This window comes from Mandrillus leucophaeus, unplaced genomic scaffold (assembly GCF_000951045.1).
Source record: "Mandrillus leucophaeus isolate KB7577 unplaced genomic scaffold, Mleu.le_1.0 Scaffold322, whole genome shotgun sequence".
NCBI lineage: Eukaryota > Metazoa > Chordata > Mammalia > Primates > Cercopithecidae > Mandrillus > Mandrillus leucophaeus.
The window spans coordinates 2,644,714-2,659,145 of NW_012103388.1; the positions used below are offsets into that span (position 1 = coordinate 2,644,714).

Below are 14,432 nucleotides of genomic sequence, written 5' to 3' on the forward strand. Positions count from 1 at the left end.
ATTTTGGTTAAATAATTGAGTTTATATTATTCTGACTGTGCTAGCTTGAGCCACTTAGGATCCTATGTTTGTTTGTTTGTTTTGTTATAACTCCTTATTTTTTCTGGAGTTAACAATTGCAGGCTGGGCGCGGGGACTCGTGACTATAATCCCAGCACTTCGGGAGGCTGAGATGGGCCGATCACCTGAGGTCAGGAGTTCCAGACCAGCCTGGCCTACATGGTGAAACCCCATCTCTACTAAAAATGCAAAAATTAGCTGGGCGTGGTGGCATGCACCTGTGATCCCAGCTACTCGGGAGGCTGGGGCAGGAGAATTACTTGAGCCCAGGCGGCAGAGGTTGCAGTGAGCTGAGATCGCGCCATTGCACTCCAGCCTAGGCGACAAGAACACAACTCCATCTCAAAAACAAAAACAGAAACAGACAAACAACAACAAAAAAACAATTGCATGGGATTTCTTAGTTTAGTTCTTTTTCTCGTTACATAATTTTGAAGTCTTTGTAAGAGCTCCAGAGATCTTTTTATTGTCTTTTACTATGATCATGTATGTCATGTAATTACCACTTCTGGGAGCAGCTCTCCTGATTTTTTTCTTTTTTTTTTTTTTTCTTTTTCTTGAGACGGAGTCTTCTCTCTTGCCCAGGCTGGAGTGCGGTGGCGTGATCTTAGCTCACTGCAACCTCCGCCTCCCAGGTTCAAAGGATTCTCCTACCTCAGCCTCCTGAGTAGCTGGGATTATAGGTGTGTGTCACTACACTCAGCTCATTTTTTCCATTTTTCAGTAGAGACGGGGTTTCGCCATGTTGGCCAGTCTGGTCTTGACCTCCTGATCTTAAGTGATCTGCCCACCTTCGCCTCCCAAAGTGCTGGGATTATAAGCGTGAGCCACCGTGCCCAGCCTCATTTTTTATGTCTTCTTGCTCTACCTGGACTAGTTGGCCTCCAGAGCTGTACACATGGTGGTCATTCTGGAGCTTATGTCTCCGTCATTGTGGGAATTCTCTTCACCACTTTCTGATGTTGGATTTCCTGTTTCCTGGGTCCCGTGTCTTCCTCCATCTTGATTTGTCTGTCGTTTAGTGGAACACAGCCTTCAGGAACTGCTTGAGAAAGGTTGCATGGGAAATAAGTTTTTTGAGAATTCATATGTCTGGAAATACCTTTGTATTTGAGTGATAGTTTGGCTATGTATAGATTTCTAGGCTGGATATCACTTTCTCTCAGAATTTTGGAGGTATTGTGTCACCGTTTTCTAGCTTTTAGTGTTGTTGTTGAGAAGTCTAGGGCTATTCTGATTCCTGGTCCTGTGTGTGTGACCTGATTATTCTTTAATCACTGGAAGTATATAAATTAAAATTAGAATGACAGGCTGGGCTCGGTGGCTCATGCCTGTAATAGCAGTGCTTTGGGAGGCTGAGGAGGGAGGATCACTTTAAGCCAGGAGTTTGAGGCCAGCCTGGGCAACATAGTGAGACTCCATCTCTACCCACCCCCGCCCCCCAAAAAAGAATGACAGATAACCTAATACAACAGTGACTTACAAAAAAGTTAGTTTATTTCTCTGTAACCTAAAAGTCTAGATAAGTGGTCTTAGTCAGGTGGCAAATACTCAAATACTGAGATTTCTTCTGTCTTAATGTTCTACGATGTGTGACTTTGACCATATCATCCCAATTGGGAGCATCCCAATCCCAGGAAGCAGGCTAGGGGGAGCAAAAAAGGGACAAAGAATATAAACAAACTGCCCCTTCTAGAAGATTCCCAGAGGCTGTTATATGAGACTTCTGCTTAATCCCGTTGACGGAAATATTCATGGCCACACTAGCTAAAGGGTAGCAAGGAAATGTAGTCTTTGTTCTTGGTGGCCATATGCCAAGCTAAAAAATGTCATTAGAGGTCAGATGGGATCTTCCCTTCACCCTTGGTGTCCTAGAATTTTACTGTGTTTACCTTTAGACTTTTAAACCTGTGAATTAGGTTTCCATTGCTGCATAACAAATTGCCATAAACTTAGAGGCTTAAATCAACACCCATTTGTTATTTCACGATTCTGAAGGTCAGAATTCCAAGCACACAGCCTAGCTGGATTCTCTGCTCAGGGACTGAGAAGACTGAAATTAAGGTGTCAGCTGAACTGTGTTCTCATCTGTGGTTGGGGGCTTTTTGCAAGTACACGCAGGTTGTTGGCAGAGTTCACTGTTTTTTTTTTTTTTGCAAGGGATCACTCTCAGCTCTTACAGGCCACCCTCAAATCATGGCCACACAGCTGTGTCTGGACTTACTCATGCTTCTCATCTCTTTGCCACGAAGGGGCTAGCCCCTTTTGAGGGCTCACTTCAATAGGTCATGTCTACCTGGGATAATATTTGTTTCTTAAGGTTGACTGTGCCGTATAACAAAACCTAACCAGGGAGATGTCTTCAAGTCTATCTTCTAGTCTTTCTATTGCATATTTTATTTCTGCTGTTATTTTTCCTGGTTAAGAATATTAGCTTTTTGACTGAATGTTCCTTTTTTAATAGCATCCAATCTTGGTTAATGAAGAAATATCTCATTTCTCTGAGGATATTATAGTTCTTTTAAAGGTTCTCTTCCAGATTTTCATGTCTTTCAAACTTTTATTCTCTGGTCTGTCTGGATCTTTCTCCTTTGTGCTGGTCATAGGTCAGATCTCAGGTTGTAATTGGCTATTGATTCATATTTAATACCGACACTTTTCAAAGCCTATAGAAGTTATGAGAGCATGAGTAAGACTTTTTTTTTCTTTGAGACAGCGTCTTACCCTGTCTCTCAGGCTGGATGGCAGTAGTGTGATTACAGCTAACTGCAGCCTTGACCTCCTGGGCTCAAGTGAACCTCCCACCTCAGCCTCCCAAATAGCCGGGACTGCAAGTGTGCACCACCATGCCTGGCTGATTTTTAAATTTGTGGTAGAGAAAAGGTTTTGCCATGTTGCCTAGGTTGGTCTCGAACTCCTCGGCTCACACAATCCCAGACCTCAGTCTCCCCAAGTGCTGGGATTACAGGTGTGAGCCACCGCACCTGACAGTGAGTGAAACTTACTTACTGTTGGGCTTCATCGTGTGGTGAACTTTGTTCAATATATATATTAGACTGTGGTGTTTCTTTTACCTTTTTGAAGGCTTTTTGATTTCTTTCTTTTTTGAGACAGAGTGTCAGTCTGTCACCCAGGCTGGAGTGCTGTGGTGCGATCTTGGCTCACTGCAACCTCCGCCTCCCAGGTTGAAACGATTCTTCTGCCTCAACCTCCCCAGTAGCTGGGATTACAGGTGTGCGTCACCATGCCCAGCTAACTTTTTATATTTTTAGTAGAGATGGAGTTTCACCGTGTTGGCCAGGCAGATCTCGAACTCCTGACCTCAAGTGATCCACCTACCTCAGCCTCCCAAAGTGCTGGGATTACAGGCGTGAGCCATCGTGCCTGGCCTGAAGGCGTTTTTATGTATTGTATAAAGCATATTAACCTCTGTGCCTCAGGTTCCATATCTTTAAAAAGAGGTGTAATAATAACACCTACCTTGTATGATTTTTGTGAAGATTAAAACGAGTTTAATAAAAGTGAAACTTTAGAACAGTGTCTGATACAAGTAAATGTTAATTAAATATTGGGTATTATTATATTTACTTAGAAATAATTATTTAAGTCTTTAATCTGGCCTTAAACTTGATTATATCTTTGATTTTTCTCAGGAAAGAACTAATATATTATCTTTTAAGTGGTTATATATTTATTGTCGATGCTTTTCAACAGAAATTTGGGTTTTAGGGGATACTTTCTTTATTTGCCAAAGCCTAGGGAGTTGTATTTCCACACATATGGGCACTGGACTAAAACTTACCCTTTCAGGTGACCATCTTTTGGTAGCTGAGTTTTTAAATGTTTTAACACATTATCCTGCCCTCTCTATAACAGTATATCAACATGATGAAACCTCAAAAAGGTGTTCTGATATGTCTTTGGCATTGCATTAAAATGACTTGTATGACTCATTATTTAAATAGTTTTTTTGAACCTCTCTTTATAGTCTCCAGGAGTTCAATAAGCATAATTCTTTTTTTTTTTTTTGATGGAGTGTCGCTCTGTTGGCCAGGATGGAGTGCAGTGGCATGATCTCAGCTCACTGCAACCTCCACCTCCTGGGTTCAAGTGATTCTCCTGCCTCACCCTCCCAAGTAGCTGGGATTACAGACACGTACCACCATACCCGGCTAATTTTTGTATTTTTAGTAGAGACGGGGTTTCGCTATATTGGCCAGACTGGTCTTGAACTCCTGACCTCATGATCTGCCTGCCTCAGCCTTCCAAAGTGCTGGGATTACAGGTGAAAACCACTGTACCTGGCCCAATAAGCAAGATTTTTAGAAATTATTTCTCCTTTCTAATCTTGAAACCTGAAGCCTGCATTAAGAAACTGCTTTATGGCCGGGCGCCGTGGCTTATGCCTGTAATTCCAGCACTTTGAGAGACCAAGACGGGTGGCTCACCTGAGGTCAGGAGTTCAAGACCAGCCTGGCTAACATGGTGAAACCTCATCTCTACTAAAAACACAAAAATTAGCCGGGTGCGGTGGCGGGTGCCTGTAATCCCAGCTACTTGGAAGGTGGAAGGCTGAGGCAGGAGAATCGCTTGAACCTGGGAGACGGAGATTGCAGTGAGCCAAGATCTCGCCACAGCACTCCAGCCTGGGTGACAGAGCGAGACTCCGTCTCAAAAAAAAAAAAAAAAAAAAAAAAATTGCTTTACAAGAAGTAAAACTTTTCATGTGGTATTTCTGTTGAAGGTAGATAATTTTACAGAAACATTATCTTTCAAAATCAATACGGGAGTGCTCATAGCAGCATAATTCCTAACAGTTAAAAAGGAGAGGCTGAGTTTGGTGGCTCATGCCTATAATCTCGACACTTTGGGAGGCCAAGGCGGGAAGATTGCTTGAGGCCAGGAGTCCAAGATCAGCCTGGGAAACATAGCAAGACACTGTCTCTACAAAACATGAAAAAAAAAAAAAAAAAAAGCTGGGCACAGTGGCATGGGCCTGTCGTAATCCCAGAACTTTGGTAGGCTGAGCTTGGAAGATCTCTTGAGCCAGGAGTTTGAGGCTGCAGTGACTATGATTATGCCACTGCACTCCAGCTTGGGCAACAGTGTGAAACCCTGTCTCTACCGAAAATAAATAAAAATAAATAAAAGGTAGAAATAACTCAAATATTCATTAGTTAATTAATAAACGTGGTGTATTCATGCAATGGAGTATTATTCAGAAATCAAGAGAATGAAGTACTGATACACGCCAAAACATAAAAGAACCTTGAGAACTTGCTGACTGAAAGAAGCCAGACACAAAAAGCCACGTATTGTTTGATTTATTTATAGAAATGTCCAGAGTAGGCAAATCCATAGAGACTGAAAGTAGATTAGTGGTTACTAGGGGATTACGAGAAGGGGAAATAGGCAGTGATTATTAACAGATATGGGGTTTCTTTCTGGAGTGATGAAATGTTCTGAAATTAGATAGTGATGATGTACAACTCTATGAATATACTCAAAGCCACAGAATTGTGTACTTTTAGCAGGGTGAAGTTTATGGTATGTGAATTACATCTCAATAAAGCTGTTATTTTTTAAAAAAATAATCTGGGCATGAGGATTTTTCTCTAAGTGTTTCATCTGAGATGACTTGTGTGATGGTGACAGCCATATAATGGCGCAATAAGGAAACGACTGACTGCTGAGCGGAAAGTGGAGCTGGGGTGATTTGGGAGCATGATTCATGGCTGTGTTCACTTTGTTCTTTGCTCTCACCCTTGTGGCACTGCTGGTCCAAACATACTCTGTGCAGCCATTAAAAAATAAAAGTATCATGCTTAAAGTGAGTACTTTACTCCTCTGACTTTTTAGTAGTTAGTTGTCAAATTGGCCGAAGTGCTGTCTTAGCCAGGAATATTTTCAGTAAAACATCTTTATTCAGGAAAAAGTATTGAAAAACAAATAGCATTGCTCTAGGTGCAGGGAGTGTAGCAGTGAACAAGAGACCAAATCCCTTTTTTCATCCAAGAGGAGCAAACAATACAGGCATTTAGAAGTGCTATGAAAATTAGTAAGGTAAGGGGATGAGAGATTGGGAGTGGATAATGCTACTTTAGACAGTGAGTGAGGAAGCCTTGTCTGAGGAGGATGCTTGCATTAAAAAATATATATATCTCTACATCTCCTTTACCAATTTCCTTTTTTTTTTGAGATGGAGTCTCGCTTTGTTGCCCAGGCTGGAGTGCAATGGGACAATCTCAGCCCATTGAGCCCTCCTGGGCTCAAGCAATTCTTCTACCTCAGCCTCCCAAATAGCTGGCACTATAGGTTCACGCCACTACGCCCGGCTGATTTTTGTATTTTTAATAAAGATGGGGTTTCGCCATGTTGGCCAGGCTGGTCTTGAACTCCTGATATCAAGTGATTCGCCCACCTCGGCCTCTTAAAGTGCTGGGATTACAGGCGTGAGCCACTGTGCCTGGTCTTTCAACTTCCTTAACACCTGATTAATCTGACCCTTTCTAGTCTGAGTCTTGGCTTTCCCAGTTAACTGAATTTTTTCCCAAAGGTCGGCAGTGGTTTACATACTTTAAGAGTTTCTGTTTTCTTACTTTTCCATAGCTACACTTTAACGAGGCTGACTACTTCTCTGGGAGGAGGCATGCTACAGTTTATTTCTCTGGCTGCTTTTATGATTCCTGCCTTTTTTTTCCCTTACCTTTCATTATAGATGTTCTTTTGATTTTTTTTTTTTTTCTTATTTTAAACATTCTTCCTAGCTAGGTGCAGTGGCTCACGCCTGTAGTCCCAGCACTTTGGGAGGCCGAGGTGGGCAGATCACTTGAGCTCAGGGGTTCGAGACCAGCCTGGGCAACATGGCAAAACCCTGTCTCTACAAAAAAAATGCAAAAATTAACCAGGCATGGTGGCACACGCCTGTAGTCCCAGCTACTCGGGAGGCTGAGGTGCGAGGATCACTTGAGCCCAGGAAGTCAAGGCTGCCATAAGCCGAGGTCGTGCCACTGTATTCTAGCCTGGGTGACAGAGTTAGACCCTGTCTCCCCCCAAGAAAACAAAAGCAAAAACAAAAAGACAAAAAATGTCCCACATTCTCTCTTCTCTTGAAACTTTCCCCCTCAACAAACCAATTTACTCTATGGCTTTATTTTCTCCTCCTGGGGTTCACTAGACATCGGCACTTTGACCTCAGGCTCTGCCCTAGGCATCCAGGTCCTCTGCTCTGCTGCATGCTGGGCGTCCCTAGCTGCCCCTCGGGCATCTGAAACTTCATGCACCTAAAATGTGCCTCATCTTCCTCCAGCACCTGCTCCCTACACAATATTTGAGTTGGTCTTTGAATAGTTTTCATTGAAAATCCTCCTTTCTGCTATCTCCACTGGAGAATATACCCATTGTGTTTAACCTAGACTGCTTATTTTATTTTATCTTTTTTTGAGACAGAATCTTGCTCTGTTGCCCAGGCTGGAGTACAGTGGCACAGTCTCCACTCACTGCAACCTCTGCCTCCTGGGTTCAAGGGATTCTTGTGCCTCAGTCTCCTGAGTAGCTGCTGGGACTACCAGCATATGCCACCATGCCCGGCTAATTTGTTGGCCAGGCTGGTCTCGAACTCCTGGCCTCAAGTGATCTGTCTGCCTTGGCCTCCCAAAGTGCTGGGATTACCTTTGTGGACTTATTGACCATTTGTACATCTTCTTTGGAGAAATGTCTATTCAAGTCCTTTGCCCATTTTTTAATCTGGTTATTTGTTTTGTTTTTGAGTTTTAGACATTCTCTACATATTCTGTATATAAATCCCTTGTCAGATACATGATTCGCAAGTATTTTTTCCTATTCTCTGGGTTCCCTTTTTCTCTCTTGATAGGGCCCTTTGATGTACAAAGTTTCAAAGTTTGATGAGGTTTTTCATTTTTTGCCTGTGCTTTTGGTGTCGTATCCAAGAAATCATTGCTAAATCAGGTCTTATGAAACTTTCTTGGTATTTTTTCTTCTAATAATTTTAATAGTTTTAGTTTTGACATATTTGACCTATATCGAGTTAGTTTTTATATATGGTATAAGGTATGTCTTTAACTTCATTCTCCTGCATGTGGATATTCAGTTTTCCCAGTACCATGTTCTGAAAAGACTGTCTTTTCTGCATTGAACTGTCTTGGCACTTATGTCAAAAATCATTTGACCATATATCTGAGAGTTTATTTCTGGGCTCTCTATTCTGTTCTGTTGGTCTGTGTGTCTGTCTTTATGCCAGTACCATGTTGTTTGGATTATGGTAGCTCTGTAGTTAGTTTTGAAGTCAAGATGTATCTCTAACTTTGTTCTTCTTTTAAATATTATTTTGGCTTTTTGGGGTCCTTTGAAATTCCACATGAATTTTAGGATGGGATTTTCTGTCTCTGTAAAAATGTCGTTAGTATTTGATAGGGATTGCATTGAATCTGTATTTGGGTATTATTCTCCTCTTAACAATATTAAGTCTTTCCATCCATGATCACAGGATGTTTTCCCATTTATTGATGTCATTTTAAATTTCTTTCAGCAGTGTTTTGTGCTGAGTCTTTTGTGTATAAGCCTTTTGTCTTCATGGTTAAGTTTATTCCTAAGCATTTTATTATTCTTGATGCTACTATAAATAGAATTGTTTTTCTTAGTTTCCCTTTTTGGATTGTTCATTGTTGTCTTTGCCCATTTGTAATTGGGTCGTCTTTTTATTGTTGAGGTGTAATTGTTCTTTATATATTCTGGATACAAGTGAAGAGACTTGTATTTGTAAATTTTTTTCTCATTCTGTGGGTTGCTCTACTTTCTTTAATTAATATGAACTATTTAGGTAAAGCATGAAAATGTGAATCCCAAAATGTTACCTTTAAGATGATAGAAAATGTTAAGATATTTTATAAGAATTCACTTTATTAAGATATTAGGAGATTTAACAAAACCATTTTTCTATTTTTAAAATGCGATAGTACATTTTATAGAATAATACTCAAATATGAAAAATGTGTTTGTAAATACCATGTACTGTACTGGGAAATGTAGGTATAAAACAATTGTGGCATATAAGTAAAATTATGTTACAAAAACTCAAATTTTGCATAGGGAAATTGATTAAGAAATACACCAAAATGTTTATAGTGGTCATAAAATGATAAGAATAATAAGTATATGTATTTTTTGCCTGTTTATGTTTTTTAGATTTTATTTAAGCATTTTTTGCCATGAAAACATTCTAAAAGAATGTAGGAAATGTATGTTATGGCTCAAAGGAAAGATGAAATTCCTAGGACAACATAACATGTAGCGACGCAGGATATCACTTCATATTTTACAGACACTGTCAGTCTAGAAGTTAGAATAGCACTGTTTTTCAGCCTCCCTTGGTGCAAGACTGAAGAGCAAGCATTGACATCATCCCCTCCCTAGGTGCTGTGTATCTTAAGATAATCAAACATCAAATTTCTAATACTGTCCACAATATCAGAAATTCTGTTCCTCAATTTCTGCTGTCTTGTTAAGTGGTGTAACTGACCCATTGATACGGGATGTATGTACATTATCAATTAGTTTGAAATTTCTATAAGACCAGCTAGCCACTTAGAGTAAATAAAAATATGTAGTGTATTATCTGTTGTTGAATATTGACTCCAGGAGATCATCATCCTTATCTATTTTTTTTTCTTTTTTTTCCTTTTTTTTTTTTTTTGTCATGCTTATCTAATGCTTAATTATAATGCTTCATTGTAAACCATTCCTCCAATAATGGTGTATCCTATCAGTCAATAATGGTGTATCACTTTAGAAAATAATGCTTTATTTTGTTTAAATATCAAGATTAATTTTAAAAAATCTTGGTCTTTTGGGCAGAAATTATATTTCTCAACAGGCCTTAGAGGAATGATCTTCAGTGAATGTACTTCCTTCTCTAATTTAAATAGTGGCTATGTTTACTAACACATTTAACTTGACCACATGAATTATTTTGTCAGAACAGCCAGATAGTTTACGTAAAAAATCAATCATAGAAGTTGGCTATGTATCAGTTGTGGATTGGCAATTGTTTAGGCAATTGTCAGGTATTATCACAATTGAATCACTTCTTATAGACATAACATGATATAGTCTCACATGGTACTTTTTTCTATTGTGGAGACTCTGTAGTAGTTAGAAATTTGGAAAAGGGTGGTAATGCAATAAAATCTTAGCTTAATAGTTAAAAATCAATTCTCTGATTTTTAGGAGTTGGTAATGCTTCTCTTAGAATACAATGCTGATACTACTGTTGTTAATGGGAGTGGACAGACGGCAAAAGAAGTTACTCATGCTGAAGAGATCAGAAGCATGCTTGAAGGTAAATATCATGGATGTGAACATAAACAGCATTTACTTTCATTATAACCAAGGTTCAGATTATGACTAAAAATGGCTTCTGAGAAAGAGGACAAAACAGAGGATAACCAGCTGATGGCTCTAATGATAATGTCATCGTGGAGTCATTGATTAAACACACAATTGCCTATATGATAGTTTCTTCACTTAAAGTTTTTAAACTCTTAATTTGTACAAAATTATGGCAAGTTTTAAAAATCTGTTTTTCAGGCTGGGTGTGGTGGCTCATGCCTGTAACCCTAGCACTTTAGGAGGCTGAGGCAAGAGGATCACTTGAGGTTAGGAGTTTGAGACTAGTCTGGGCAACATAGTGAAACCCCTGTCTCTACAAAAAATAATAATAAAAAAATTAAAAATTAGGTGGATACGGTGGTGTGCACCTGTAAGAGGTGTTGCTTTTGGGAATCACTTGATGTTGGGAAGATAGCTCTGGCTGCCTCAGTTTTCTTTTCGCCCAGGCTGGAGTGCAGTGGTGTGATCTTGGCTCACTGCAACCTCTGCCTCTTGGGTTCAAGCAATTCTCCTGCCTTAGCCTCCCAAGTAACTGGGATTACAGGCACGCACCACCATGTCTGGCTAATTTTTTGTATTTTTAGTAGAGACAAGATTTTACCATGTTGGTCAGGCTGGTCTTGAACTCCTGACCTCAGGTGATCTGCCCGCCTTGACCTCCCAAAGTGCTGGGATTACAGGCCTGAGTCACCGCACCTGGCTAGCTATTTCTTTATTTATTGAAATGAGGTCTCACTATGTTGCCCAGGCTGGTCTTGAACTCCTGGTCTCGAGCGATCCTCCCATCTCAGCCTCCCAAAGTACTAGGATTACAGGTGTGAGCCACTGTGCCTGGCCTTCTCAGTCTTCTTGAGGACTTCATTGCAGTATAGCAGGCAGCAGTAATTTCTTGATGGTTGAGCTTCGTTGTTATAAATGTCAAAGACTAATTTGCGTTTAAGAAAACATGAGTCTGCAATAACTCAGGACTTTCTCTAAAGCGGCTTAAAACAAGAACATTTCCATGCTTATATTTGGACACCCTCATACAATAGCATCCTTCTTTGAATGGCCAGGGCTTTCCTATAATTATTTTTTAGTAGTATTTCTAATATTGAGAAGAGAAGATCTTTAATTTTCTACTTAATAAGTAAAGATACCGAATTAGAGTTGCAATTTCACACATACCCTTTCTTTCTTTTGGAATTCGGAGAAAGGCAATATAATTTTGTGCTTAAAGGATGTTGATTTCTTAATTTAAATTTTCAATATTTTTATTTAGGTAAAAACCAAGATCCTGTTGTTTATTACCTCAAAGCTAAAATCTTCTCACTTGTTCTATAGTTTAAAAAACAACACAAAGTCTATTTGTCAGACTTCTTAAGGTCAATGTCTTGTTTCTGCACTCAAAATGAATCCTCTCCTTATCAATGAACAAGCAAATTAGCACATAACATATTCTATCAGACACTGTGTTATATGAATATAGTAACATGTAGAACATATTAGCTGTGGTTCCTGCCCTTTAATAATTTGTGACCAAATAGGGAAGATGAGGTACTGTCTTTAATTATGTCCTGTTATTTTAATTATAACAAGAAGAGAACCCGGAACTGAGGTTTTCCTGACAGACTGGAATGTTAGGTTAGTCTGACAAGTTGACATTTAGTAAGGGCAGTTGTAAAGACATGCTCCAAGACATTTCAAAACCAAACTGCACAAGAAAAAGGGCTTAGCTGACTTTACAGGTAATATGATTTGTCAGCTGATGTGGTCTTAGCCTGGGAAATAGAAGTAGAGACTGAATTGAGTGATTCTGCTCTAATGAGAGCACCTTACCCACATATAATATCATTTGTGGATACAGTGTTAAATGGATCATTGGCAGACTACTGGAAGTACCTTGAGGAACCCACCGTAAGTAGACCATAAGACCATAAATAGATCAGAAACCATGTCATAGGGGCCGGGCGCCGTGGCTCATGCCTGTAATCCCAGCACTTTGGGAGGCCGAGGTTGGCAGATCACTTGAGGTCAGAAGTTAGAGACCAGCCTGCCCAACATGGTGAAGTCCCATCTCTAATAAAAATACAAAAATTAGCTGGGCATGGTGGTGGACACCTGTAATCCCAGCAGCTTGGGAGGCTGAGGCAGAAGAATCACTTGAACCTGGGAGGCAGAAGTTGCAGTGAGCTGATCGCGCCACTGCACTCCAACCTGGGAGGGCCAGGTGCAGTGGCTCACGCCTGTAATCCCAGCACTTTGGGAGGCTGAGGCGGGTGGATCATGAGGTCACGAGTTCAAGACCACCCTGGCCAAGATAGTGAAACCCTGTCTCTACTAAAAATACAAAAATTAGCTGGGCGCAGTGGCAGGCACCTGTAATCCCAGCTACTCAGGAGGGTGAGGCAGGAGTATTGCTTGACCCCAGGAGGCGGAGGTTGCAGTGAGCTGAGATTGTGCCATTGTGGTCCAGCCTGGGTGACAGAGTGATACTCCGTCTCAAAAAAACAAACAAAAAAGAAACCATGTCATAGGATAATGCATGGAGAGACAGGAAATGTTTTACCCTAGAAAGACATAGGCAGGCACAATGAAATCATACTCAAGTACCTGAGAGCTGTTGCTTGGGAGAAGGGATGATCTTATTTGTGGCCAAACCAGGGCTGGTTGATTGCCCAGCTGATGGAGTAGCAGGGAGTTTATCTTTGGGTCCAACATATAGGAATAATGGCTTGGATTGCCTTGAAAGATACATGATTGGAGGTATTCAGCAAAGGAGAGACTTGTTAGGCACTATTACTAATGCCACCTTCTTCTACATCTTGTCTTTTTATTTTGAAATATTTCGGCTGGGTGTGGTGGCTCACGCCTGTAATCCCAGCACTTTGGGAGGCCAAGGCGGGCAGATCACAAGGTCAGGAGATTGAGACCATCCTGGCTAACACGGTGAAACCCTATCTTTACTAAAAATACACACACACACACACACACACACACACACACACACAAAATTAGCCAGGCATGGTGGCACATGCCTGTAGTCCCAGCTACTCGGGAGGCCGAGGCAGGAGAATTGCTCGAACCCGAGAGGCAGAGGTTGCAGTGAGCCAAGATCGCGCCACTGTGGTCCAGCCTGGCCAACAGTGAGACTGTCTCAAAAAACAAAAAAAAAGAAAAGAAAAGAAAAATGTCTAACCTATGGGAAAGTTTCAAGAATACTACAGTAAACATTTGTATGTCCTTCACTCAAATTCACCAATTATTAACATTTTGCCACATCTGGTTTAGACTGTTCAATATTTTGTTATTTATTTACTTTTAATTTTTTTGTTGAACTATTTGAGAGTAACTTGCAAACATAGTGATACTTCACCCCTAAATACTTCAGTGTCTCTCTTTTTCTTTTTTTTTTGAGACAGAGTCTCACTCTGTCGCCCAGACTGGAGTGCAGTGGTGCAATCTCGGCTCACTGCAAGCTCCGCCTCCTGGGTTCACACCATTCTCCTGCTTCAGTCTCCCAAGTAGCTGGGACTATAGGTGCCTGCCACCAGGCCCAGCTAATTTTTTTTGTATTTTTTTTTTAGTAGAGATGGGGTTTCACCGTGTGAGCCAGGATGGTCAAGATCTCCTGACCTCGTGATCCTCCCGCCTCGGCTTCCCAAAGTGCTGGGATTACAGGCATGAGCCACTGCACCCGGCCTTCAGTATCTCTTAAGAACAAGGATTATTTTCTTACATAATCACAATATAGTGCTCAATTTCAGGAAAATTAACATTAACATAATATTGTATAATATATATTTTTATATTCAGATTTAGCCTGTTGTCCAAATAATGTCTTTTGTAGCATTTTCCCCTCCAATCTAGGATCTAATCCAGAATCTCACGTTGCATTTAATTGTGACATAATCTCTTTCATCTCCTTTTATCTGAAGCAACTCCTCAGCCCTTATCTTGATACTGACTTTTTTTTTTTTTTTGAG

General features: G+C 40.5%; 1 protein-coding gene across 1 annotated transcript in view; it reads left to right on the plus strand.

The window, feature by feature from the left end:
- Positions 1-14,432, plus strand: part of OSBPL1A (oxysterol binding protein-like 1A) — a 240,199-nt gene that overhangs the window by 41,915 nt on the left and 183,852 nt on the right. The window contains exon 5 of the mRNA XM_011988065.1: positions 10,306-10,417. Within this exon, the coding sequence (XP_011843455.1) occupies positions 10,306-10,417 (112 nt within the window). The remainder of the gene's footprint in view (positions 1-10,305; positions 10,418-14,432) is intronic.